The sequence below is a fragment of the Gambusia affinis genome, linkage group LG20 (assembly GCF_019740435.1).
Source record: "Gambusia affinis linkage group LG20, SWU_Gaff_1.0, whole genome shotgun sequence".
Lineage (NCBI taxonomy): Eukaryota > Metazoa > Chordata > Actinopteri > Cyprinodontiformes > Poeciliidae > Gambusia > Gambusia affinis.
This window is the reverse complement of record NC_057887.1, coordinates 21,156,510-21,182,678: the sequence shown is the minus strand read 5'-3', so window position 1 is coordinate 21,182,678 and position 26,169 is coordinate 21,156,510. Positions and strand designations below refer to the sequence as shown.

The 26,169-nt window shown below is 36.4% G+C and overlaps 2 protein-coding genes across 2 annotated transcripts in view; one reads left to right on the top strand and one right to left on the bottom strand.

Moving 5' to 3' along the window:
- The window catches only part of zgc:123217 (uncharacterized protein LOC641414 homolog), a 7,159-nt gene extending 2,322 nt beyond the window's left edge, over positions 1–4,837 (bottom strand). Inside the window, exons 1-4 of the mRNA XM_044103341.1 lie at positions 4,709–4,837; positions 946–1,024; positions 756–850; positions 516–661 (exon numbers count right to left, since the gene is read on the bottom strand). Of these exons, the coding sequence (XP_043959276.1) occupies positions 516–661; positions 756–850; positions 946–968 (264 nt within the window). The 5' untranslated portion in view covers positions 969–1,024; positions 4,709–4,837. The remainder of the gene's footprint in view (positions 1–515; positions 662–755; positions 851–945; positions 1,025–4,708) is intronic.
- On the top strand, positions 4,281–26,169 carry si:ch211-180a12.2. Its single transcript, XM_044103338.1, has 14 exons — positions 4,281–4,401; positions 4,683–4,856; positions 12,824–13,138; positions 13,925–14,218; positions 14,993–15,298; positions 16,001–16,111; positions 17,636–17,797; positions 19,086–19,400; positions 19,484–19,534; positions 20,327–20,581; positions 21,454–21,801; positions 23,169–23,438; positions 24,682–24,957; positions 25,881–26,169. Exons 2-14 carry the CDS (start codon positions 4,691–4,693, stop codon positions 25,910–25,912), a joined length of 2,901 nt encoding a protein of 966 aa, XP_043959273.1. The 5' UTR covers positions 4,281–4,401; positions 4,683–4,690; the 3' UTR covers positions 25,913–26,169.

The following is a 26,169-nucleotide window of genomic DNA, read 5'->3' as shown; positions in this document are numbered from 1 at the left end:
ATATAGCAGCTTGTTTTAAGTAAATAATCCCTTTAAAAAATGTTATAGTTCCATTGGCACCGTTACCTAGCAACACCTGCCAAGCCCAGCCCGTTACCTAGCAACACAGTTCTAGTTCCACTGGCCGATTATTTCACTTATAACAAGGCAGCTTTTATTTTTAGAATAAAAGCTCCTCCTGACTCAATACATAGAACGGACATATTTAATTATTTCTTGCGCGGCCCGGTACCAATTGGTCCACGGCCCGGTACCGGCCCACGGCCCGGTGGATGAGACTTTCTGCTCTAACTGGTGGTTCAGCTGTTGAGGCTAAATATAAATGCATGCAACACTTTTTTATTTGCAAAAAAAACCCTTGAAACTAAATACCACTTTCCTTTCTCTTCACATTGCTTTGTGTTAGTTTATGACAAAAATAATGTGGGTTGAGTCTTTGAGCTGAGGCTGTAATTGTGGATAAGCTGGATTAATCACATCGACTTTAGATGTTTTAGCTCTTTATCGGGATTCACCTGACATGCTCCTTTGTTCTCTTGCCCGGCGCACATCATTTTGTTCGTGATGGTTTCATTTATCTCTAGGTAGCTACAGGCACACTTATTGTTTCCAATGACCGGAATCTCAACTTCCTGTAGATTAGCGGTCGCTGGCAAGGTCACTGAGAATCACAATGTAAAAATTAGCATCAGATGATCTAATTAAAAAATAATAACGTTCAATTTGACAAACAAAACTCCACACAGGATCCTCACCGTTGCTCGATAGTTTTCCCCAACCGGTGCTCCAGCATGAAGTGGCGTTGAAGAACCGGCTGAGGTTGCTGGCGAGGCAGATGGGTTGGATGTAGTTGTTGAAAGTGACCGAACTGCTGAGTTTCATCAAGGCGAGGTCGTTGTTGTAGAGCGTGTTGTTGTAGTTTGGATGGACGATGATCTGGCTCACCTGGCGTGAAACCTCGTTAGCATTGGGGCCAGTCTGGGTCTGTCTTCCGAAGTAGAGGGTCCACTCACTCAGTGTCTTCCTGCATTTAGAGAAATTAAACGATAAGAAAAGAAATGGTCTCATAATTAGGCATGTGTCTTAATTTATCCATCCATCTGTTTATTAGATTTTATTTTTCTTTTTTTTTACAATTTTCTGTCATAAAAACCCCCAAATCTGATTTATTGTTTTCTGCAAGCCTCAAATGCCATTTCTTACCATTTAAGGTGGCAAGCATAAGTAAAGATGACCTATTGTGTTTCCTTGAACAGGTTAGGATAGGTCTGTAATCTATAAAACATGTTTGTTACATTAATTTAAAGTCGTTCTGAGATAATGAGGTTTTACTTCGCTCTGCCTGTTGTGAACTCTTTACAGATTAAGTTGTTTTAGATCCTCTTGTCTTTTAAATCCAAATAAGTTGCTGCTGGCCACGCTCCCCATCTCAGCGCTCACTTGCACATGAAAATGGTAGAAGACAAATGCACAAATATACAACCATACAGGTATGAAAAGCAGAAGTGGAGCCTCCTGTACAGTCAACAAGAAAGTAGCAAGTCATTTCTGGATTGTAAATCAACAACCAAACATTTTGTCTTTTCCTGCAGCCATTGTACAGCGCAATCCTGGAGTTCTGATTTGGTTGCTAGGTAACCAGTGAGGGTCGCTAGGTAGCAGTGCAGTCCCTGTTGACTCAGCGTTTGGGAGGTTTTTGAAACGGCTCATTTTCCAAACACCAAAAACGTTACCTTATTGTGAAAACATGGCTGGGTGTTTTTAGACGCAGTAAAAATCCAAATGAAAGTATAAAAACATGCAAAATGTGAATTATCGTAATAGATCCCCACAAAGTTTGAAAAAACGCGTTCTAGTTTGTTATTTTCTGTAGAAAGCAGGTGGAAGGAAGGTTAGTAAACTACTGGTGTTGAATATAAACTTGTTGAGTTGTCAGTTAAAAAGAGAAGATGAATTTTGGTGTCATGCAGCAAAGCAGGCTATGCAGAACGTGGACTGAGTCAAGAGCTGCTCAATGTTTGAACTTGATTGAGTAGCTGCACCTCTGTTGACCAACATAACTACAGTATGTTACACAAACAGGGCAGAAGATGCAAAACAATAAAACAAAAAATGATGATAATACTTTCTTACCATGAGTTGTTCTGCTTTACTCTAGAGTTGATACGCCTATTTAACCCCCAAAATACTTTAATCTCTGGGACACAGAATACATCACCTTCCCAAAATGACAGTGGTCGGATGTAACAGAGGGAAAGGTGTGTATGAATGTGTATGTGAATTTTGCCCAAAATAATAATAATAATAATAATAGTGTGTATGTGCTTGCAGTGAGATTTTTGATTCATGTGTTTGGAGCCACCTAGTGGTGTGATGAGTGACTGCAGTGACTGCCGGCTTCCTCCACCAGTATGGATCGCTGGTGGAGGTGCAGAGAAGCAGCTCTTCGCTATTTCTTTACTTAGGATCATATTTTTCTAGTTCAACAATTAACGAAATACTGAAAGATCATGTAATATTTACCAATATAATTTATAAAGTTTTCTTGTGATTGGACTGGAAAAATATGACCGTATTAGTGAGAGCTGCGCCAGTCGGTGTTTGTTTTTGACCACTCGGTCACAACACTAACTGTGTCTTTTGTTTTTCAGCTGTTGGACCACTTGGTGCAGTCAGTCACATTGTGAGAGTTTCATTTTATATCACACTAGGTGACAACAACCAAAGCAAGGCTACACTGGTGCTGTGAAAAGTGAGAAGGGTTACGTGGACAACTGTTGGTTTGTACCTGTAATTAATTGTGTAGATCTAATTTCTTTTGAAATTTCCGCAATGTCACATAAGGAAGCAGCATGTTTGGTGTTTTCCCTTTAAATCGATCCGAATTTGTCTCTCCAATTAACTCAAATGTAATCAATTATCATCATCATGATTTGATCTGTCGCAAATTATTAGCAGCATCCTCAAAAATTGGCGTAAGTTGCCTTAAAAAGGTAGATTTGTTCTGCTTTTGCTTCTTTTTATTGCAGTTAAATAATAATTTAATTTATTCAGGGAAACAAAATATTTTTTTATATCAATTTGAATAAATTTTTGGGTCTTTCTTTTCTGCAGAAATAATTTATTGCAATTGAGTTATTTAAAGTTTAAGAGCATGAATTTCCTGTTTGTCACCTTAGGAACTCTTTCTGAAATGAAAGTAGCCAATATGCCTGATGATGCACATTCAGCACATACCAATAGATATACTGGGAATATTTAGCAGTCGCCTTGTGAACAATATTTGGTTGTGATTTCACAATATTTAGCTTTATTTGAAACAATGTGATGATAAAAAAATACTTTTTTGTATTTACTCCGGTTAGCATGAAAGCAGGAAATGTTTAATCTGATTTAACGTCAGACAATGAGAAAAACTTTTAGCCAGGAGCTGCACAATATTGGCGACGGGAACTAATTTGAATTATGTTCTGCACTTTTAATGTCACTGTTTTTCTAAATCTGTTGCTCTATTTTCAAAACTAATGTGATAATTTTATGGCAATATAACTCATCCTTCTGAGAAGAGACAGCTTACTAATTGTTTCTGCATTTAAGCCGTCATAAGTCTCATGATGAATCAGAATGTTTCACTTCCTCCTTTACATGTAAACCAATGTAAAGGATATAGCCTGTCGGATATTATTTCTCTGGACTGAGTAGATTCCTTTCAATGCCGATTTTAAAGGTTTTCTGTGGTAAAAAGTTTTCAGATTCCTAAGCATTTTATCTTGCCATTGTTTAATGCTATTTTTACTGGATGAGTTAGATGGAAAGTGAGCAAAAACATAACAGAAGGACAAAAACATAACTGACATAACTAATAAAATAAAAAAGCTCAGGTTAGTGGATTTCCAGCAGAGTGGGTTATGGTGCCACCTGTGGTAAACAGGGAACCAGTGGGAGTTTCGAGTTTGTTTGTTTTTTTTTGTTTGGTTGTTTTTTTACACCTCACTACCCCTTCCTGCACTTCCTTCATGTATTGTATTGCCTTAAAAGGTCACAAAGACAAAAAACTGGATCCTTAAAAAACCCATCACAGAATAAAATCCCCTTTTATCCTCCACAAAAACAACATTCATTTTAAAAACTCTAACCGTGTTATATTTGAAGTTTTATTCAATCGTTGTAGGTTTTCTGTCTTTACGTTGGTCAGTTTGTGGTTTTCTGCATTGATGACCAGTCAGAATGAGAAACATTTGCGGGAAACACGACGTGTTCCTTATTAGGCCCGGCGCCGCGTGTCGGCCGGCGCCGCGCAGCTGAAGGCGGGTGTTTCACCACTGAGGAAGTTTCTCATCTGCTGCCTGAAAGATGTTTGTGTAGTTGCATCACTTAAATGTCACCTCAGTGTTTTTAGAGGTAGGTGTTAAAAAAAACAACAAAAATAAAACATTTTATTTTAGAAAAGTTTCATACTTTAGCTTTTAGGTGTGTTAAAACAGAGACACTTGAAGGCTAAAGTTTGTCAACTGATTTCAGGCTTAATGTCCCTGATCTGCTTTATGCTCTTCTATTTTTGTTTTCTTTCTTCTCCCTTTGCTTTAAGATTTAAGTCTGAATGATTATTACTCGATTATTTTCAGGTGGTTCTGGTCTTTTTTGAAAAAATATTCCTCCTAACTTCATAAATGTTCCCACAGTGGACGACATGTTGAGTGGGTCTTACGTCAAGATGCAGTGGGCCGCTGTGAGAACCCACTGGCTGTTGATGAGCGTCCCTCCACAGACGTGGCTCGACGTCCGGTGTATGCTGACCTGCCACGGCCACGACCCGGCAGTCGCGCCACCGCCGCCCACGATCTTTGTGTTTAGAGGTGCGACTCCGCAGCCTGACAAAGCAAACAGATAATAATTATATAGTAATAATAATAATAATAATTAGTAGAGTAATTTTCATTATTTAAAACTTTAAAGAGTTGGAAAAAGCGTCATTACACTCACCCTGAGCGTTCAGCCCTGCAGGACAAGAAAATGTAGAGATTAATTTCAGCTTGGTGGTCGCAGTGTGTCAAAGTGACCACACGAGGGCGCTGCCGTTTGTGCTTTCTTTGAGAACACAGTGGACTTTGTACTGAACTTCGTCATGATTTATTTTTAGAAACTAATTCCCTGTAATAAACATTACTACGTTCCCTACCTGTGCTACCATGAATTTAACAGATAAAATTAAGTTTATATTTCCTTGGTCAATTTATTTATATACCTCATATGTCTTAAAACACAACAATAACCTGACATATGCTTACACACTACAAAAACATAAAGTCTTACCAAGTATTTTTGGTTTAGTTTCTAGTGCAAGTATCTTATTACACTTGAAATAAGACAAAACTAATTTACAAGTATTTTTCATAAGATAAAATTTTTATCATAACATGGGAAAATGTATTGTTATAAATGAAACAACCTGCTAGTGCTAGTACTCTTTCATCAATATTAATGAATTATTTACTTAAAACAAGATCCTGTTTCTTGCTGAAATGTTACTTGTAAGTGAGTTTTGTCTTACTTCAAGTGTACTATGATGTTTACACCAGAAACTAGACAAAAATACTTGGTAATTTTGTGATTTTGCAGTGCATTTTTATATAAAAGGTCATTATTTCAAAGTTTACAGGTACAATTTAACAGGAAAAACGCTTCTTTGAATTGCAATTGAATTCACTCATTGAGAATTTAAACGGATCACACTATAAAGAAACACTAAAAATCAGCTTATGTAGTTTATATTCATCTATTTGCCACAGATCACACACACAAGTAGGGTAAATATAATTAATATAGTTAGTAATTAATCCCACCTCGGCCAGAGAGGACCGCACACATCAACATCACCCACAGAGTCGAAGCCGCCGCCATGTTGTTCGCTCAAAACCTGCTTTCTGTCCACACAAACTGTTGTGAAAGCTTTTATCCAGCTTCATGTCTTTGTTGCTTACATGTACAGTAATGAAGCAAGGAAAACACTCCCTACCCAAACCGGTTTCCCTTCATGCCGGTTAGCTCCAACGCATCGAGTTTGCATTCATCCAAAACCTGAAAACCAAGTTTACAGTCAATTGTAGAGCTGGCATGAAGCATTTGACGTCTTGTAGCTTTCTAGTCATCTTTCATCTAAGCAGCCCAACCTGTTCTTCCCAAGCATGTGTGTGTGTGTGTGTGTGTGTGTGTGTGTGCATGCATACGTAGACGTGTGTGTGGGTGTATCATTGTTGTAATCTGACCCCAGAGACACCTCTGTTATGTAAAAAGGCATTTGGTTCCTGGAAAACAACACACACCATTTCTAGACATGCAGGTGATCGGTGATGCTACGAATGACATCAATATGGCTGCTGATTACACTACAAAAATACAAAATCTACCAATTAATTTAGGTTTGGTTTCTAGTGGAAATATCTTAAAATGAGACAAAATTAACTCAGAGGTATCTTTTCAGCAATTTCTGAGATTAAGCTGAAAATAGCACATTTTCAACTTTTCAAACTCGGAAATTTACAAATTTCTTTTACAAAGTTTCTGAAATTAATCTCAAAATTTCTGAGTTTTTGGGGACATTTACTCCTCTTTTTTTCTGTGTAAAGTGGCCCTAACAGTCCGTCACAGCCAGGTTTACCCAACAGGATGGTTGTGTTTTTGTTAAATTCCTCTTCCTATCTGAGTAAAAGTGGAGCAGGAGATCGATCTGCGGATTTGTTCAGCATCTCGATTTACCAATCAATCTATGTTAAACCATCACCTTCGGTCTGAACTCTGGGCAGTGACCAGATTTGTAGAGCTAAGAAATGAGAAATGGGAGGATGTTTGGATGGATTGCTCTTCTCTGATGCTCAATTTCTTCAAAATAGTTTTTATTTAAAAACAAAAGCAAAATTAATCTGAAATCAAGCTGACATCGTTTGTCCAAAGTTGCATCATCATCATGACATTTGTTCTGTTATTTACTTTCCTGTTTAATCAGTCTGCATGGAAAACAGATGTCACATTTTGGCCTAGAGGAAGATTTTGTTGATGTCAAACAAACTAGAAACATAAAATCATCATGCAGAAAGTTCTCCTCTCCTGTTGTTCGTCTTTCTAAACCTTCACACTGAAAGCAATCTGTGTCAAAGGAGAAAGGAGAAAATTTTCCATTAAATAAGTGTTCAAACACAGAATGCAAACAAGTCAAATGAACAAACATTAATCAATCAAAAAGATCAATCAAACTGTCAAGTTTTCATTAGTCACTTTTTAAAGCATTTCAAGCTTTGTGTTTGTTTCTCTGTACAATCTTCAGCTCTGTGACAGGAACGCTGTGTCCTACTAGGAAAAGTATTTGACTATTAAACATGATCAAATATTTAATAAATATAAGCTGAGTAAATAAAAAAAACATTGTATCAAATTGTGATTTGAAGAAAGCTGCTCAAATTTTTTCTTAAATTATCCACATTTTCCAGGAATTTTAATTTTAATAATTTAATTTTAATGGAGACACTCAAACCGAATTCCTGCCGGATCCGTTAAAACAAGACAAAACGTTACAGAACCAGCCTGCACTGCAAAAACACAAAACATTACCAGCTAACTTCATCTAGTTTCTAGAGCAGAGATCTTAATACACTTCAAATTGGACAAAACTAACTTACATGTTACTTTTAGCAAGATACGAAAGAGGTTGATTTAAGTTGATAATTCCTTAATATTGATGAAAGTACAAGTTCAATTGGCAAATTATTTCACCTATAACTTGGGAAAAATGTTTTGCTATGAAAAGTTTTAAGATTGATTTAAGATTGAAAAAAACAAGGAGAAAACTCTGAAATTTTGAATCCCAAAAGTAAAAACTCAAATTTTGAGGTTAATCTCAAAAGTGTTGTAGGAAAATAATCCGGACATTTCAGAGTTTCAAAAATTCACAAATTTTTTTCTAGAAAATATGTGAGCTTAATCCAAACATATTTTCTTGCCAATTTTCAACTGTTGGGGCTCAAAATCACTGGGTTCTGGTGTCAAAGTGCTCCTCATTATTTCCTTCTTCTTTCTGCGATGGCCCTAATAGCTTCAATATCCAAAGTGGAACAAGATGAACATCTAATTAATTAGATGTTGGTGAATTGTCAGATTTCCCTCCAGCCGTTAACCCTGTGAGCAGCTCATCACGGCCGGGACTAAACTCTGTGAAGGAGAACAGAACCTCCTTTTCTGTCCTAAATGTAACTTTTTGCTCTGTCAGAAAAGCGCTGCAGTGTCGGCTGAGTGTTTGCCCACACCAGCTCAGTGGGGATTACTCTCCGTTTGTTCACGGCAACGCTGCACCAATGTCAAGCAGCCCCCCAGAAAACCTTGGACTCCGGCCCGTGTGAATTTTAAGTGACCCGTTTCCTCCACTTGTGCTTCCCCGCACATCTTTCCCCTCTTTCCTCCTTTATTTGGAGGAACGTTCACATATCAAAGAGCCTCCTTTCTCTCTCTGTGAGGCCCAGGAACAATTTTTCTTGTTCCTTCGGGACGATCCCGCCCACTGTCACCTCCGACCTCTATAAATGCAGAAGCCTGCAGAACGGACCTGTTGATAAGAACCTGGACAGAAGACAAGCCCGACCATGCAGTGTAAAGTCCTCGTCTTCGTTGTTCTCCTGTCTCTCGTAAAGCCTGGTGAGTATTGTGTGTTATTACATTCACAGGCCTGCATGGATAATTTCTGCTCTTAATCTGCGGGTTCCAGCTCAAACTGGACGTTTGGAAGAGTTTAACAGAGTTTTACTTCCTGTTTTCACTCTCAGAGAGAATTTGTGCTTTGTAATATTGTGATCATGCAATATTAAAGTGGTGTACATTCAAGCATAATGATGATAATAGTAGAAAAATGTAGATTTATTTATTAAAATTATATTAATTCAATGCATACACTGCAAAAACGCAAAATCTTACCAAGTATTTCTAGTCCAAATATCTTAATGCACTTCAAATAAGACAAAGTAACTTAAAAGTAACTTTTCAGCACAATAAAGAGGTTTGTTTTAAGTCAATAATTTGTTAATATTGATGATAAATTACTAGTTCCGTTGGCAGATCATTGCACTTCTACTAAATCCAATTTTATTTTTATGGCACATTTCAGCAACTATTCAGTTCAAAGTGATTTATGTCATAACACAAAAATCAATAAATCATCTACCAATTTTTCATCAATATTAAGCAACTATTGACTTCGCACAAACCTCAATATCTTGCTGAAAAGTTACTTTTACGATAGTTTAACTAAACTAAAATATTTGCTCTAGAAACTAGACCAAAATTACTTGGTACAGTTTTGTGTTTTTGCAGTGTATCAGCGCCGATATTGTAGTTTTTGCAATAATTACTGCCATTATTTATTTATCTATGACCTGATTCTGATAACGCCGATAAAAAGAGGACAGGGAAGCATAAAAAGAGTCTGTAAGTAAGGCACTGCAACAATGTTTTCCAGGCCTTTATGTTAATTTTTATCCACATGTTCCCGGGTGAAACATGGCGTCTGCTGTGTTTTTATGAAATGATTGTCTAGTGCAGCCGACTCTTCCTACTGCAGGACAAATAGAACATTATAATCTGAATTATTTTAAAAATAAAAATTTAGCTTTTTTTAAAAAAAATTTCACTAAAATAATACATAGAACAATATAACAGCTTTTGGATATAATGTCCTTCCATGTTTATTGGAAAACCTAGAAAAGGTGTTAAAAAATAAATGAATATTGTGACTATTGTTACTTTAACTGAAGAGAAAAATACAAGTTTTAATTTGATAAAAGTTGTTCAACATAAAGAAATAAATGTTAAAAATAAAAATAAAAATCTAAATAACTGTGATAAATGAGACCAGATGAAGACCCAACTTTATTCTGCACTGCAAAAAATATAGATCTTAGCAAGTATTTTAGTCTAGTTTCTAGTTCAAATACATTATTACGTTAGTAATTTAAAAAAAAAAAACTTAAAAAAAACCTTTTCTGTCCTACCATCACAAACATTAACATATGGAGTTTTTACAGAACACTACTTGGCCTTTAACTAGGTCAAATGAGATCAAGATTGAGCTTTTTAGCAGCAAAACACTCCAGGTGGGTGAGGTGTGAAACTAAAACACTTTTACGTACGGTAGACGACCTATGATGCTGTGGGCTTGTCTGTAAATTGCTAGGTTGTCAGAAAATGGATGGATGGACAAACTGGTCACAGATTGGAATCTGAAATCAGGTTGTTCTACACAAATATTACCAAGTATTTTTGTACTGTTTTCTAGTGCAAATATCTTAGAAGATAAGACAAAACAAATTCACAAGTAACTTTTCAGCAAGATATAAGAGCTTGTTTTAATGCCCCTAATATTGATTTAAAAATACCAGTTCCACTGACAGATCATTTCACTTGTAATATGGGGAAAATATCAGGTTTTAAGTGAAATAATCTGCAAGTGGAACTAGAACTGGGTTGCTAGGTAACGGGCTATGCCTGGCTGGGGTTGCTAGGTAACGGCTCACTGGAACTAGAACTTTTTCCACCGAGATTAAGAAGCTATTTACTTAAATCAATCTTGCTAAAAAGGTTTCCAGTAAGTTACTTTTGTCCTAAAACAAGTGTAAGATATTTACATTGGAAACTAGAACAAAACTACTGAGTAAGGTTTTGTGTTTTTGCAGTGTGCCAATTTAAAACAAATGACTCCCCAGACGGAAACACTGCAAAAACACAAATATTAACAACTATTTCTGATCTAGTTTCTACTGTAAATAGAAACTACAGGTACTAAATATCTTAGTACACTCGAAATAAGACCAAACAAACTTACAAGTAACTTTTCAGCAAGAAAATAAGAGCTTGTTTTAACTCAAAAATCCCTTATATTGATGAAAACGTTCTAGTTACCTAGCAACCCCAGCCAAGCCCAGCCTGTTACCTAGCAACCCAGTTCTAGTTCCACTTGCAGATTATTTCACTTATAACATGGGGAAAATATCTTGATGTAGGTGAAGTGATCTGTAAGTGGGACTCATACATTTTCATGAAGTATTATTGTCTTCAGCTAGAAAAGTTTCCAGTTGGAAAATAACTTTTTCAACATGATTGATTGCAGCTGAGATTGAAACTACTTCACCTTATTTGCACCTATAAGCAACAAAAAGGCATCACTCAGTCCTGAAGGCTCATCTGTCACACTTCGCTGGAGGTGAAGCATAAAAACTTAAGCGTGGAAAGTTTTGTGCAACTCGGTGCCGTATCTGCATGCAAGTATTTATTGTGTAGGTTACTAATTAAGCCGATTAGAAGACTTTATATTTACACCGATTCATTGAGAGTGGGTTATACTGCGATTACTGATTTACCTGAAGAGAGGAAAAGATTAAAACTAAAATACTAGAGTCTGGAGATGAGCGATAAATAAAATAAAAATCAGCTTATTAGTGTTAAAGGTTCCAAGACTGATTGGATTTAAAAAGTGTTTGTTTAAATTTGGTGTTGCTTTCAAATGCACACAAGATTTTTCATTCCAGGAAGAAAATAGAATAATTTCCTAAGAGTTTTGTTGCTTCCTTCTTCTTGTTTCTGTTGCAGAGAATATTACAAGAAATATATAAAGTAAAATAGAAACATTTGCATCTCAGTTAACTAGAATACCGTCTAGAAATTACTTTGTTTCAGTGATTAAATGTAAAATGTGAAACTGATTTATAACCTTTTATTTTAGTTTTAAAGAATTTGATTTCATTTTAGAAAATTACAATCTTGAGAAAAAAATAATTTAGTATGTCACGAAGGTCACTGTTTGAGAAACTGAATGTGAACAAGATGATTTTCTTAAGCATATTGATGGAAAGTTGAGTGGAAGGAAAAGCTGGATAACCTGAATCTTTGTAATAAAAGTGGAACAAAAAGCACATTTAGGAGTTTTGGGGAAACCCGAAAGGTCTGGACCACAGCTGGAGTTGGTGATGTAAGAATCTGCACACATGGACAGAAACTGTCAGATTACTTGAGTTAAGCCACTCCTGACCCACAGGCAGCGTCAAACGCATCTGACCTGACAAACAGGTCAGTCAACCAGGTTTTTTTTTTTTTTTGCTTATTTATTATTATTACTCTTATCATTTTACCATTATACATACATCTATTTTTCTTGTATTATTTTTCTTTTTCTTTTCATCATCTTAGTTCACTATAATTTGGGACAGACAGCACTTTGTTGCAGTTTTAAACCTGTTTTTTAGTGTTATATAATAAATTTGACATTGACATTGACAAGGACTGCACTGTCTCAGTTGGCCAAAAAATATTTAATTTAAATCACTTTAAGTTGGTTTTATGTAATATTGTAACTTTATGGATATTTCTCCTTCCACTCAGTTTTCCATTAACCTACTCAGATACTACAGTCAACCATTTAAGTAATGACCTACTTTTTAATTGGTTTTATGTGATATTCTAACTTGATGGATCTTTTTCCTTCCACTCAACTTTCCTTTAACATACTCAGATTCTTACCCTACTTGTTTCTTGGGCTTTTTGGTAATATTGTAGTTTTCTGGAATTTTTTCCTTCCACTTAACTTTCCACTAACATACTCAGATACTTACTTTTCTTTATTTGTTTTATGTAATATTCAAGTTTTCAGATGAACTGAATTTTTGTGTTTCATTACCTCTAAGTTATAACAAAATTAACAACTTAAATGCATCGCTGTGAAATTATCGACATGAGTTTTCCATTTTGAATGAACTTCATTGAGATGCGCTTGTGTTCACTCTGCTTGCAGTGTCTGCTGATGAAATCGAGGCGAACCCGAACACAAATGCGACACTCCCCTGCAGCATCTCCCCACCAAGAGACAAGATGGACGTCTCTCTGATCAGAGTCGACTGGACGAGAGAAAACTCGACTGTCGCCTCCTTCGATGGAGCAGAAGAAGAAATAAAGGAAGGATTCAGCTGGGATCCCTCTGATTTCACCAAGGGGGATTTTTCCATCTCCATCCTCAGCGCCAGCTTGAGTCTGCAGGGGATTTATAAATGCACAGTCAGCTACAACTCTACAGACCTGCTCTCTAGAAATATTACATTTAGTATTCTAGGTATGTTATGCTTTACTTGTTTCTAATGGATTCATACTGTAAAACTGAAGCAAGTCTACAACAGCATACAAGAGACATTGTGGTTAGAAAAAAAGGGATACATTCCTGCCAAAAAAGCTCAGAAATTTTGAGACAATCTCAGAAATTTTCTAGAAAAATATTGGAGTTTTCTGAGGTACAAAAATCATTCATTTTTAAGTACAAAATTTTAAATTTTGAGATTAACCTCAGAAATTTCTAGAAAGAACGTGGACATTTCTTGGCTACAGAAGTCGAAAAATTGCTTTCAGTGACTGAAATGTCAAATTTTCCAGAAAAAAAAAAGTACAGTTTCAAGCTATAGGTAATAAATGTGTGAGGAGAAAAAATGTGACATTTGGAGATCAGAAATTTTGTAAAAGGAAATTTCTGAGCTCCAAAAGTTGAAGTTATGCTACAAATAACTCAGAAATTTTTTTGATTAATCTCAGAAAATTTCTAGAAAAATCTTGGAAATTTTCTGGCTCAAAAAGTTCAAAATTTATGAGAAATAACTTAGAAATTTGTAAATTAATCTCAGAAATTTTTCATGAAAAATGAGAAAATTCCAGAGCTCCAAAAAAAAAAAAAAAATCTCTGAAATTTTTTTATTAATTTAACATATTTTCCAAAAGAAAAACCTTTTCTGAGCTCCAAAATGTCGACTTTTGGAAAATTTCTGAACTTTTTGACAGAAATTTACTCTTTTTTTAATATCTACCATGGCCCTAAAAGTCTGCGTCCTTTCCTATTGTTTCCGCTCTTTAGCGCCCCCTTCAGTCTCCGTGCCTCAGAAGTGGGTTCTGTTAGGAAAAGAGAACCAGCTTGAGTGCCATGCCAGAGGCTTCTACCCACCGCCGGTGTTTTTCTCCTGGACCAGAGAAGAAGAAGTGATCCAGCCGGCCCTGCAGGTGGACGGCGAGCCGAGTCCGGATGGATTCTACACGGCTGTGAACAATCTGACCTTTAACCCTTCCGAAGAGGACCAGAACGTGACCTTTAGCTGCCAGGTGTCACACAGAGGCAGCACTAACGAGCTGGACTTCCGGCTCAGTGTCGCCCGTGAGTTTGATTCCAACAGGAAAATGCTCTCTGGCCCGAGGCTCAGCATGAAAATCGGTTCAGGGTCACTGTAGACAGAAAATAAAGGAGAACATTCCTGCCAAAAATATTCTGAAGTTTTGAGATCAGTTTCATAAATTTTCAAGTAAAAACTTGAGAATTTCTGAGTTTGAAAAATCTAAAATTTGCTAGAAAACCACAGAAATTTTTAGATTAATCTCATTCGTTTCCTAGAGGACGTTAAATTATTTCAGAACTCCAAAAGTTAGAAATTTGGTCAAAAAAAAAGAAAAAAAAACTTCTGTGTTTGAAACGTTAAGGATTTCCAAAACATAAAAATAAAAATGACATTTGTGAGTTTCAAAAGTAAAAAAAAAAAAAAAAAATTACTTTTGGAAAATTTATCAGTTTGGAAAGTCAAAATTTTCAACAGTTGAAATTTGTCAATTTTAAACTCAGAGATTTTCAAGTTTTTCCTAGAATATTTTTAGATTAATCTCAAAATTCCTAAAAATTTTTACTTTTTAAACTCTGACATTTAAAAAAAAATTTTTTTTTGATTAATCTAAAAATTATGGGTTTTTTTCTTGCAACTTATGGACTTTTAGAGCTCAGAAATGTTTTTTGTTTTTTCTAGAACATTTTTTAGATAATTCTCAAAATCTTTTAGTTTTTTTGGCATAATTTCTTTTCTACCCACAAAAGCCTTCATTCATCTCTGCATCTCATTTAAATAAATTTTAATCTGAAGATTATTCTGGTTTGTCTTCTCAGATCTCCCTTCTGTCAGATTGTCCATGGTTCCGACTCGCTCCACCGACACTCCTCTTACTCTTTACTGCGATGTGGAGAGTTTCTCCCCAGAGGACGTGTCCGTGTCCTGGTTCCAGAACGGCACGGCGCTCCCGGACCCCCCGGCCACGGATCAGAACCCGGATGGGACCTACACCACCAGGCGGTATTTCACGTTGAGCCCGGCGCAGAGGTGGAGGCGCGGCATGGTGGAGTGTGCAGTGAACCAACCGGGGCTGGTGGATCCGACCAGAACCTCAACAGACCTGGACAAACTGGATCCTCAGGGTAAAAACTCAACATGTTGGTCTACACTGCAAAAACACAAAGTCTTACCAAGTCGCCTTAGTTTAGTTCTAACTGCAAATATCTTAGTACTCTTGAAATAAGATAAAACTAACCTGCAGGTAACTTGACAGGGAAATATAGGAGCTTGTTTTGAGTAAATATTTCTTATAAAAGGACAAGTGAAAAAATCTGCTAGTGGAAATAATTGGTATTTTATTTCTATTTTCACAGATTACTTACTTAAACTTCTGCTGAAAAGTTACTTTGAATCCAGATTTGTCTTATTTCAAATGTTCTGAGGTCTTTGCACGAGAAACTAGACAAAATATTTGGTAAGATTTTGTGTTTTTGCAGTTAGGAAAACAGTAAATAATTTACTTTCTATTTTTGTGGATTCTGTCTAAGACAATATGTCTCATATTTTCAGAAATTACAGAATAAAATCACAAAACTGTATTAAAATAATATTGTACTCACATTTCCTGCAAATACAAAACATATTTTCTTTATTTATCCTAAAAAAAATTTTTTTTCTGAGAATCTCTGAGCTTGGAAATGCTCTCTTATCTGCAGCATCCAGATTAGATAAAACATTTTCTGGTATCTTGAGCTGTTTGAAATGTGGATTTTTTTGAAAGTGTATTTTAGTTTCTGCTGGTTTTGTACTTCTTCATGAAGTTTTTTCTTTTTTCCCTCTGCTAGGTGAAACTCCTGTGTTGACGAAGTCAGCCAAAGCGTCCGTGGCCATGATGTGTATCTCTATTGTGTTGGTCTTCCTGCTTTGCTTCGGCTTTTCCTGGACGAGGAGAGATGGTGAGTCAGAACCTGAGATGAAAAACTTTAAAGGGAATCTGTTTCTCAAAATGATCAGTTTTCATTTGTGTCTCTGCTGCTTCTAAAAACAGCCCAAGTAAACATCCAGCCGTTTTATTGGCAATACCGTAAAGTTTTTTTGTTTCAAAAACCTCCCGATTGTTAAGTCACATTCAGCTGTGCTGTTACCTAGCAACCCCAGCAAAGCCAAGGCCTGTTACCGAGCAACCCAATCTCAACTCCAGAACGTTTTGAGAGTTTGTTGTTGACTTATCGTCTAGAAACCACTTGTTTGTGACTCTGGAGGAGCTGCAGAGATCCAAAGCTCAGGTGGAAGAATGAGTGGATGGGTAATATCTACAGCACAAATCTAACGTTTATGAAAGAGTGACAGAAACAGCTAATCATTTATTTTCTGTTTTCATGGATTTTATCTAAGACAATATGTCTCAAATTATCAGAAATAATAGAATAAAAACACGAAACAGTAAAAAAGAGTATTACAATCACATTTCCTGCGGAAACTAAACATATTTTTAGGTCAGTCATTTGTTGTCTTTATTTAGCCCATAAAATATTTTAAAAATATAACAGATTTTCTTTATTTTCTGAGAAAATATGTTTTTCAAGATAAAACGAAAATCCTTCAAAATGAGGGAGATGTTTTTTTCTGTTATTGAGAGCTTAATTCCCTTTTGCACCGCTGCAGCAGCGTTTTCACACATTCACTCAGGAAACGTCACAAAGCAGCTGTTAGAGCTGCTGTGACCCATCGGTAAACTGGTCAGTTTAAAATAAAAACATTTCCTCTACTTTTAGCTCTCGGTGAGAGAAACAGGTTCAACATGGTTGAACCTGTCAAAACAGGTTCAACCAAAAGTGTTTCTGTTCACTTTCGGAACAGAAACATCTACTTGTTGATTTAAATACATTTTTACATTTTTAGGTTATCATCAAGCAGGTAAAATTTTAAAAAAGTGCAAAATGTTTATGTTTTGATTACTTCCTCAAAGCAGAAATTCAAAAAGAGCAGAAGTTTCTTAAAGAGACAGAGGCCTAATTTCACAAAGCCAACATTTTTATCAATCAATCAGTCAAGTTTATTTTTGACTGATTCAGCAACAAGGCTGTTCAAAGTGCTTTACATGAGAAAAACACAAAAATAACTGAAGCATCACATTTTGTGAACTGCCATTGTTACACATGAGAATGTTGACTAATGTTTCATTGATAATGTTTCAAAAGCAACTTTAAACAGAATTGGTTTCAGTCTGGATTTAAAGTGTTTCAGCTGTTTTGCAGTTTTCTGGAAGTTTTTTCCAGATTTGTGGTGAATATTAAAATTACTTAATTGTGCTATAATAATCAAGTAATTACTACATGGCTGGAAAACTCATAGTAAAATTATTTTGGCTCTCATTGCAAAACGTTTGGACACCACTGGGTAAGAGGTCAAATTCATGAGAAGGCCAGGTGAAGGAACCATTTATTTATTTCTCATTTCCTCTGCCTCGCCTGCCACAGAGAAACAGAAGTCGCTCACTGTGTCAGGAATCATCCTGCCGCCACACGTCATCGTCGGCCAAAAGGGGCGGGTGAGCGTAAGCATCGAGGGCCGGCGCGTGGACCGGGTCCAGACCAGGTGGTTTCTCAATGACACCCCCATCAATGACACCTCGCTCACAGGTTGGAACACTTCAAAAGATAATGCAGGCACTAACTTGAGAGGAATATTGAGGCTTTTATTTTGAAATTTTTAGTAAGCTTCATATTAAATGGCCACACTAATCTCATGTGTAACAGTGATTGGGTTAAATCAGTTATATAATGCCCAACACACAAGTAGTTCTAAAGGCCAGCTCAGTCCTCCTCTGCTTTAACTGAGTCTTCCACCATAGTTAGAACTACAGTGATGCGTATTTGTAGTCCTAAGCAGCAGCTCTTCCTGCTCTGGGTTCCGTTGCTATGGTAACTAATCCTCTGCCAGCTGTGAGTGAGACACACAAAATTCTATCTGTTTGAGCCAGCCAGTTTGACTAAAAAAGCAGTCCGAACAACTCCTTCCCATTCGGGAACCGTGATACGTATTCAAAAACCGTTTGAACCGTATGAGAGGACTATTTGTCGTCTCCGATAGTACCGCGATTCATATCTCTACCTCACTCACAGTAATAACGATGAGAGAAAGGAGGTGTGCTCAGAGCTCTGAAATTTTTCAGAAATATTTGGAGGTCAGTGGCTGAGAATGTGAGCTTACCCTGTTGCATGACTTCGCTCTGAAGCACCTTGACAGAAAATCGTAAACCCTAGATATGTTTTCAGGCCCCAATAAGAAATAAAATGAAATTACATGAAAGAAACTCCATAAAATTACGAGAATAAAGTCATAAACTTATAAAAAACGAGTCATAGAATTACACGAATAAGATCCTAAAATTACAAGAATAGTGTTACAGGATTACAAGAAAAAATTGTAAAATTTCAAGAATAAAGTCATAAACTTATAAAAAACGAGTCATAGAATTACACGAATAAGATCCTAAAATTACAAGAATAGTGTTACAGGATTACAAGAAAAAATTGTAAAATTACAAGAATAAAGTCATAATTTAATAAACTCGTACAAGAATGAAACTGAAGCAATGCAAGAATTAAGTCGTATTTCAAGTCATTGAATTGTATAACTTTATTCTCATCAACTTTATTGTAATATTTCATACTAGTTTTACCTTATTCTTGTGGTTTTATAGCTTTGTTTTCATAACTTTATTTTATTGTTTTTTATTAGTATAGTCCTTGTACTGCGTCATATATTTGCACTAGAAACCGGACCAAAAATGCTTAAAATATTTTGTGTTGTTGCAGTGCAACAACTTTTAAATAAGTGATGGTGAAATATTTTCACGTCTAACTTGTAATGTTTTCTCATCAACGTCTCCATAATCTTCCCGCCTGACAACATTACATGCAATAGGAACTTCCAGGTCTAACTTTAACTGCCTTTCCACTCCCCTAACCACCATCCATCTGCCCTTCGGTCTAACTCTCACCTCCCCAGCTTCAGAGAAAGGGGCTCTGCTGACCCCCAGAGGCGACATCGGGTACTACAAGCTGCACACGCAGGGGCCGGTGCACCCCTCCGGGAAGAGGACCCAGCAGCTGGTTTCCGCTCTCACGTTCGTCCCGCGGATTTCTCTACACAAGGGCGCTGTGTTTAAATGTCAGGTGTCCTATGTGGGCAAGGATAAGATTGTGGAGGAAAGAGTGTCGGAGAGGTTTACGCTTCTCTGTAAGAAAGCATTTTCTTTCCTCTTCAAATACGTTTAATTTTTCTTTATAATCTGTTTGTAACAATCCTTCTTTCTTACGCAGCTGCTCCAGAGGTGTCTGAAATACAGCTGACAGAGACAGAAAACAATCTAGGTAAATAAAATCCTCATGTAAAAATTTCTCCTCATCCGTTGACATTAAAACCACAAACTTCATTGGGACTAGTAGGGATAGTGAGTTTGGACTACAAAACATCTCAGATTGAGTCAGTAAACATCCATTTTTAAGTTTTGCTGCAGCGTCAGTATTATACTGTGGGAATGCTTTTAGCACAGACAAGGAAGCTGGTCAAAACTGACACATGGCACCCAGAGTAAGTATTTACATTTACTTAGTTTTTATTATGATGTACTTTTTACTTTCACTTGAGTAATTTTGTTATAAAGTATATCGCTACTCTTACATGAGTAAAATGTAACGTAAGTAACTTCACTGAATAAAGAACAAACATGCTGTGACCAAAAATTCACCAGACACAGACCTGCAGTTTTTGTTAAAGTGTCATAATTTTTATATTAAAATAAACTGATTTGGAAAAATATTTATTTTGCCTGATTTTGTTATTTTGGAATTATGATACTAATATTTTCATTTTGGTCTTAAAAATACCAAAATTTCCATATCTTGTTCCGTCTGATTATGTAATTTTTAAATATTAAGTGATTGATGTTTTGATCAGTTACTTGAGTTTCCTTTTTTCTTCTTACTTGAGTAATTTCTTGGATGGCTACCTTGTACTTTTACTTGCGTAAAAATATGGCTTCAGAGGTAAATGAATCATGTCCCACTTTGTGTTTAATACACAACACATTCAGGTTGTGTATTAAATGTACCATCCTATGTGTTAGTCTCCCATCTTTTCAAAGCTGCGCCCTTCTCTTTCAGATGTCATCAACATGACAGTGCGGGCGACACATTTCCATCCAGATGTCATCACCTTCCGCTGGTTCTGTCAGGGCGGGGAGCTCAGCCCCGTGGCTTCCAAGGCCTCTTCGTCGCCTCGGCCGAATTCAGAGGGCTTCTTCTCCGCCTTCAGTCAGTGCAAACTTCCCCGCCGCGAGGTGGAGAAGGGTGCCACCAAGGTGTGGGTGAGCGTGCACCACGTGGCCCTGAAGCAACCAATCACCCGTGAGACTAGAGGTGCCCACAACAGACAATAAGCTGCATTTCCACTAACCAAAAACTGAAATTACGAGAAAAAAAATGGCTTAATAGAAACATGCTACTTTTGACAAAACTCATGTTTTGCTGTAAAGAGTTTTCGTGCTGGAATGAGTTGGTTTTCAACAGTATCAAAAGACTTTTGTCACGTCACATGAATCACGTGATCAACAACCAGATGCTACTACTGCCAGAAACGACAAAGAAGACAACAGGAAGTGATACGATGACAATGGGTGATTTTGTTTTTTAAGACAAATGTGCAACCAAAGCTCTCACAGCATTGCACATTTTATACGAAGTTGGTTGTCATTCAAATATGTTGAATCCATAGCTCTTCTGTGAACTTCCCCAAAACGCCTCTTGTATCGTCCTGATCAGTTACTTGAAAGTTAGTTTTCTCTTATTTAAAGAGTGCTAAGATATTTAGTGTTAGGGCCACGCTTAGGAAAAAAAAAAAAAAAACGAGAATAAAGTCAGAAAATTACAACTTTATTCTAGTAATATTGTGAATTTATTCTCAAAATATCATAACTTTATTCTTATAATTTGATTTATTTATTTAGCATGGCCCTTACTAAATAAGACACCGACGTCTCCTCTGATAGATGATGAGCGCCATGGCTGAATCATGAATATTTCCCATGTAACTGTTTACATCCGTTGCTGCCATGACTTTTTCAAACTTATGTGATTTTAATTAGATTTCTTATTTAATGAACACACAGAAATTGAAAAATTAAGTTTTTTCCGGCATCAGTTTTCGCACATTTGTAATGGAAACGCAGCTACTAAAAAGAAACTTTACATGTAACATACGTCACATTTCTGCAACATCTATTTCCTTTCAGGCTTCATCAAAAGGCCGTGCGTGTCCGATGTTGTCAGCTTCACTGATGCCTCGGATCAGAGCTGCACTCTGGGATGTGAGATCACAGATTTCTACCCTCCGAACATTTCAGTCACGTGGCTGAAGCTTGAAGATGGAGAGGAGGATGACAGAGAAGAGGAGGTGATAGAGGGAGGAGAGCTGTGGGGCCCCATACAAACTGAGCCCAGACTCTTCAGGGCCACAGCGACTCTGAAGAGAAGGCCAATCCTGCAGGAGAAAAGGAACAGAGGAAGCGGCGTTACCTGCAGAGTCCAGCATTGTTCCCTAAAGGAGCCGATCGAGAAACACTGGAGAAACGGAGACAATGGTGGGAAATATTAACATTTACAGTTATTAAAGCCATATTAACACACATTAATAAATGTGACCCAAATTTGCATTTTTTGCCCAAATGCAACCTATATCCAACTTCATCACTGCAGTCTGAATGGCATAATTCTACTATTAGAACCGAACTAAGAAAAATAAAAAACACAAATTAAATTATGAGGAAAACGTTGCGTAGGAATAAAGTCATAGTATTATGAGAATAAAGTCTTATGAGTAACAACTGATCAATAATATGAGAATTACTCTGAGAATCAAACCGTAATATTATGATTATTCTCCTAATACTACAACTTTAATTTTGAAATACCATGACTTCATTCTCGTAATATTCCCTTTTTGTCATGATTTTATTTATTTGATAATTTCTTTGAAATTAAAAAATACTTTATTGATCCCAAAGGGAAATTAAATTTTGTAACTCATATTAATTAAAAATTCTTCAGAGAGTTCTTGTTCTTGTGACAACTGTTGGCAAGAAGATCTCCTGTTCAAATCCTGTTCAAATTTGCCGTAAGACAGACCTCTGTCTGTCTTACGGCAAATTTGAACAAGCTTCTGACTATAGCACTTAATTTTTCTCAGACAGCCTCTTGGAGAGGATGGTGAGGTTTGTCAATGGTTTTCTTGATTTTATGTAAAATCTTTTTCATTATCATCACCAGAGGTTCCACAGTTTTCCCAGAATGGAACCAGCCTTCTTTCTTTCTTTCTTTCTTTATTATTTAACTCCAACCTTTTCAGCAAAAGAAGGGGAAAAAACAGATCCATATGTGGTAATTCGGATATTATTTTCACAGTATCAGCAGTCTGAAGGATCGTGTCGTATTTTATCCGAATATTACGTGAGTGAGGTGAAATGTGTGTCTTAATTGTGGACCAGAAAAAAGTAGACGCTGTAAATTTGGACGTAAACAATGACTGAGAATTATGGTTATCAGTTTATAAATCGCAGTCCCTGGTCCTGACTACAGATCCAAGCAAATTTTCCTACATAAATTACAGTAAATGCTCCACAAAAAGCCATCGCTGTTAATTAATCTTTCTTTTTATGATTATGTGACAATACTATCGGCTCTCATTGCTGAATAAACTTTAAAATCGATCCATAAACGGCTCGATCCAGTATTACTTCCGTAAACAAAGCGCTGCTGTGTGACGTCGACGTTCTTCTTCTGCGCATGCGGGTTGCTTCAGGGCCGTTAGCCGTTTATACAGAAATCTCGTTGCGGTAGGGTTTAATAAGTAGCATGAGCGGATTAATAAGCATGAAGACCTTCTGTGTGAACGTAGCGAAAAGTCCTGATTCAGGTTTAACATTTGACGACTTCCTTCCGTTTTCTTTAGCTTCCCCGACCATCCCGCCGTCGATTTCCGTTTGTTGGAGCAGCGAAGGCGTCGGCGTGTTCTCCATCCTGCTGAAGGGAGGTCACCCTAAGGCCAAGTTACTCTGGTCAGCGGGGGGACCGACTTTCTCTCCGTTAATGTCCAGTGAGACAGAGGAGATCGGAGATGACGGACAGAGAGAACTGAAAAGTGTCTGCGCCCTGGAGAAGTCCGCGAACCTGCCGAGAACACCGGACAAACCGGAGAGACGCAAGAATGGCCACGCAATAAGTACATGTCTATTATATAATATCACCTTCCTAATACAACAGCCCAGTCATGTTTTGTTTGATTTTATTTGTATTATTTATTTTTAATTATTTGAATTTTTGTTGTTGCTGAAATCACTTTTTGGAAGAAAAAAAAAGACTTGGGCTAATATTTTAGAATTTGATGATTTTTCTTATACCCATAAAAAACTTTTTATCAGTATCTTTACTAAGCTCTACTTACTGACTTATTTTTATTTGAGTAATTTTACTGTGAAGTGTCGCTACTCCTTCTTCAGTGAAATTTCTGGATAATTGACCCAGTGTGAGTATTATCACTGAATGAAAAACATGTTTGTTTTAACCAAACATCCACCAGACATAAACCTGCAGTTTTTATAACTTTTATAAATTCTGAAACTTTAATTGTGTTATTAATATGACTAATTTTCATTGTTTTTTTTGTTTGTTTTTTTTATCCCCATAACCCATTGACAAACAATGGCTACTCTTCTTCGGGTCCACATCATAAATCATTATTGCAAAAACAAGTACATCAGTCCACAATCATACCACTTTATATAATAAAATAATTAAGCTATATTAGAAATATAGTATATTTTCATAAATGTACAATTATAATGCAATGTAATATAAGCCTAAAGCAGGACTGTTTCCTTTTTGACCTTTAAAATATAAAAAGTTCAACATAATTTTATATTATGGTCCATCGATTATGTAATTTTAAAATATTCAATAATTGATATATTCATCAGTAATTTCTTTTAGAGCTACTTTTTACTTTGACTTGAGTAAAAATATGTTGAAGTAGTTCTACGCTTACTTGAGAACAATTTTTGTGTACTCTACCTTTAAAATATCTGTTTGTAAAAGTCTATATGACCCTTGAACTTTTACACATTTGGCCACAAATATGTTTTACCTCCGCAAGTGACCTAGTTGTAGCTTCACTCAATTCAAATTTACTAAAGGAATAATATTATTGCATTTTGCATAATAAAATGTTTCATTTGTTATTTAAAAAAGAAATTATTTGTTTATTTGCATTTTTTGATGTTTTTCTAATATTGAATATAAAAAAGAGGGTGATTAAACAACAAAAGCTGTAGTATATGCCAATTTTTTTATTAATTTAAATGATGATTAGTTTATTAATTAATAAATAAATTAATTAATAAATTAATCATCAGAATAATTTATAAATTAAGATTGAAATCCCTTCTGGTATGCAATTCCTCTTTCAGAAACAAAAGCTGCTGTCACAGACCCCGACACTGAAGGCATAGAATACATAGACGAGAAGGTGGACAGCGAGAAGGACGGGTACGAGAAGACCATATCCGAGTCGGAGGACGACAACGAGCACAGCGATAAGGAAATGGAGGACGCCGCCGGCGCGCTCCACATCAACAAAGTCAACCTGAGGACGGGTCTGAAAGATGGCGAGAGGGAACGTTTGAGAGTGTGTGTGGAGATCACACACCCAGCACTCAAGATTCCTGTTTATCGGACGTGGACAGGTGAGACCCTCAGTAGCACACCTCTTATTTAAAGGGACAGTGCTACGTAAAATTAACTTTTTTGAGCTTTACATCATATAGTAAATGATACGATGTAAATATCATATCATGATATGAGGATTCTCATCATGATTTGATGAGAATCATAGATTATTCTTTCATCAAAAACATTCATGGAGCGTTGCCTTGATTCTTTCATGCATGTTTGAGAATCCTTTAGTCTCCATGGCAACCATCCAGCTGTTCAAAACGCCTGCGTGCACCTAGCTCCGCCTTCGAGGAGTAGCTCCTCCCCCAGTCAGCTCCTTCAGACTAGCCAGCAGCAATTAGCAAACGCCTGGTGGAACTGCTCATCTGTTGTGGTACTTCTCAGTGAAACGCTGGTAAAACGTTTAAAGGGTTAACAGAGGAGCCATGTTGGGATGACTTCCTGAAGGCGGAGTTTCAGAAAGAGCAGGAGTTTTTAAAGAGACAGAGACCCAATTATTGACTGAAAACAAGCTCCTATATCTTGCTGAAAAGTGAGTTTTATATTAGTTTTGTCTTAAGATATTTTCGCTAGAAACTACACCAAAAGTAGTTGGATTAAGATTTTGTGTTTTTGCAGTGCATAACTACAGAGATAAACCATTAGAATGAAGCATGAGGGGGAAGCAGAGCCTCTTTTTTATCTCTTCCAAATATAAGAATTTATTTTAAAATGTTCAACTTCCAGCTAAAATATTTTATTCAGTGCCAGTCATTACTTTATCATTTAACTCCTCTTTTAAATATCAACCATAATGACGTGAAACGTTTCTACGAACTGACAAACTTTTCTCAAATGAAGAAATGTTGCTGCTTAAATAAAATATTGACCAGTTAAGAAAGAAACTCCCACACTCAACAGGAAGTTTGCTCATCTGTGTGTTTTTCTCTTTCAGAGCCCAAAGAGGAAATTTCATCCTCTGCATGAAGAAGATCCACCACTCTGCTTCCTTATTTCACATCCCTTCTCATGTATCTAATGTCATGTATTTATCTCTGAAGCTTAACAAAAATTACAGCATTCAGCTGCAGCTCACATGTTTCTGCTGTTAGATGAGGGTTTATTTATATCTCTAGTTTTTTGTCTTTTACTCTTACTTCTAAACTTTGTATTTGTTTTTCCCACAAAAATTCCTATTTTTGTATGAATAAGCTGACGATAAAATAAAAACTAAATCATGTTGA

What these genes read in the sequence shown, in the direction of transcription:
- si:ch211-180a12.2 (XM_044103338.1), top strand. Translation starts at nt 4,691, where the DNA reads ATGTTGAGTGGGTCTTACGTCAAGATGCAGTGGGCCGCTGTGAGAACC. An exon ending in AGAGACAGAAAACAATCTAG is followed by an intron (nt 19,535 to 20,326) that starts GTAAATAAAATC and finishes CTTCTCTTTCAG; the next exon opens with ATGTCATCAACATGACAGTG. An exon ending in CTGGAGAAACGGAGACAATG is followed by an intron (nt 21,802 to 23,168) that starts GTGGGAAATATT and finishes CGTTTTCTTTAG; the next exon opens with CTTCCCCGACCATCCCGCCG.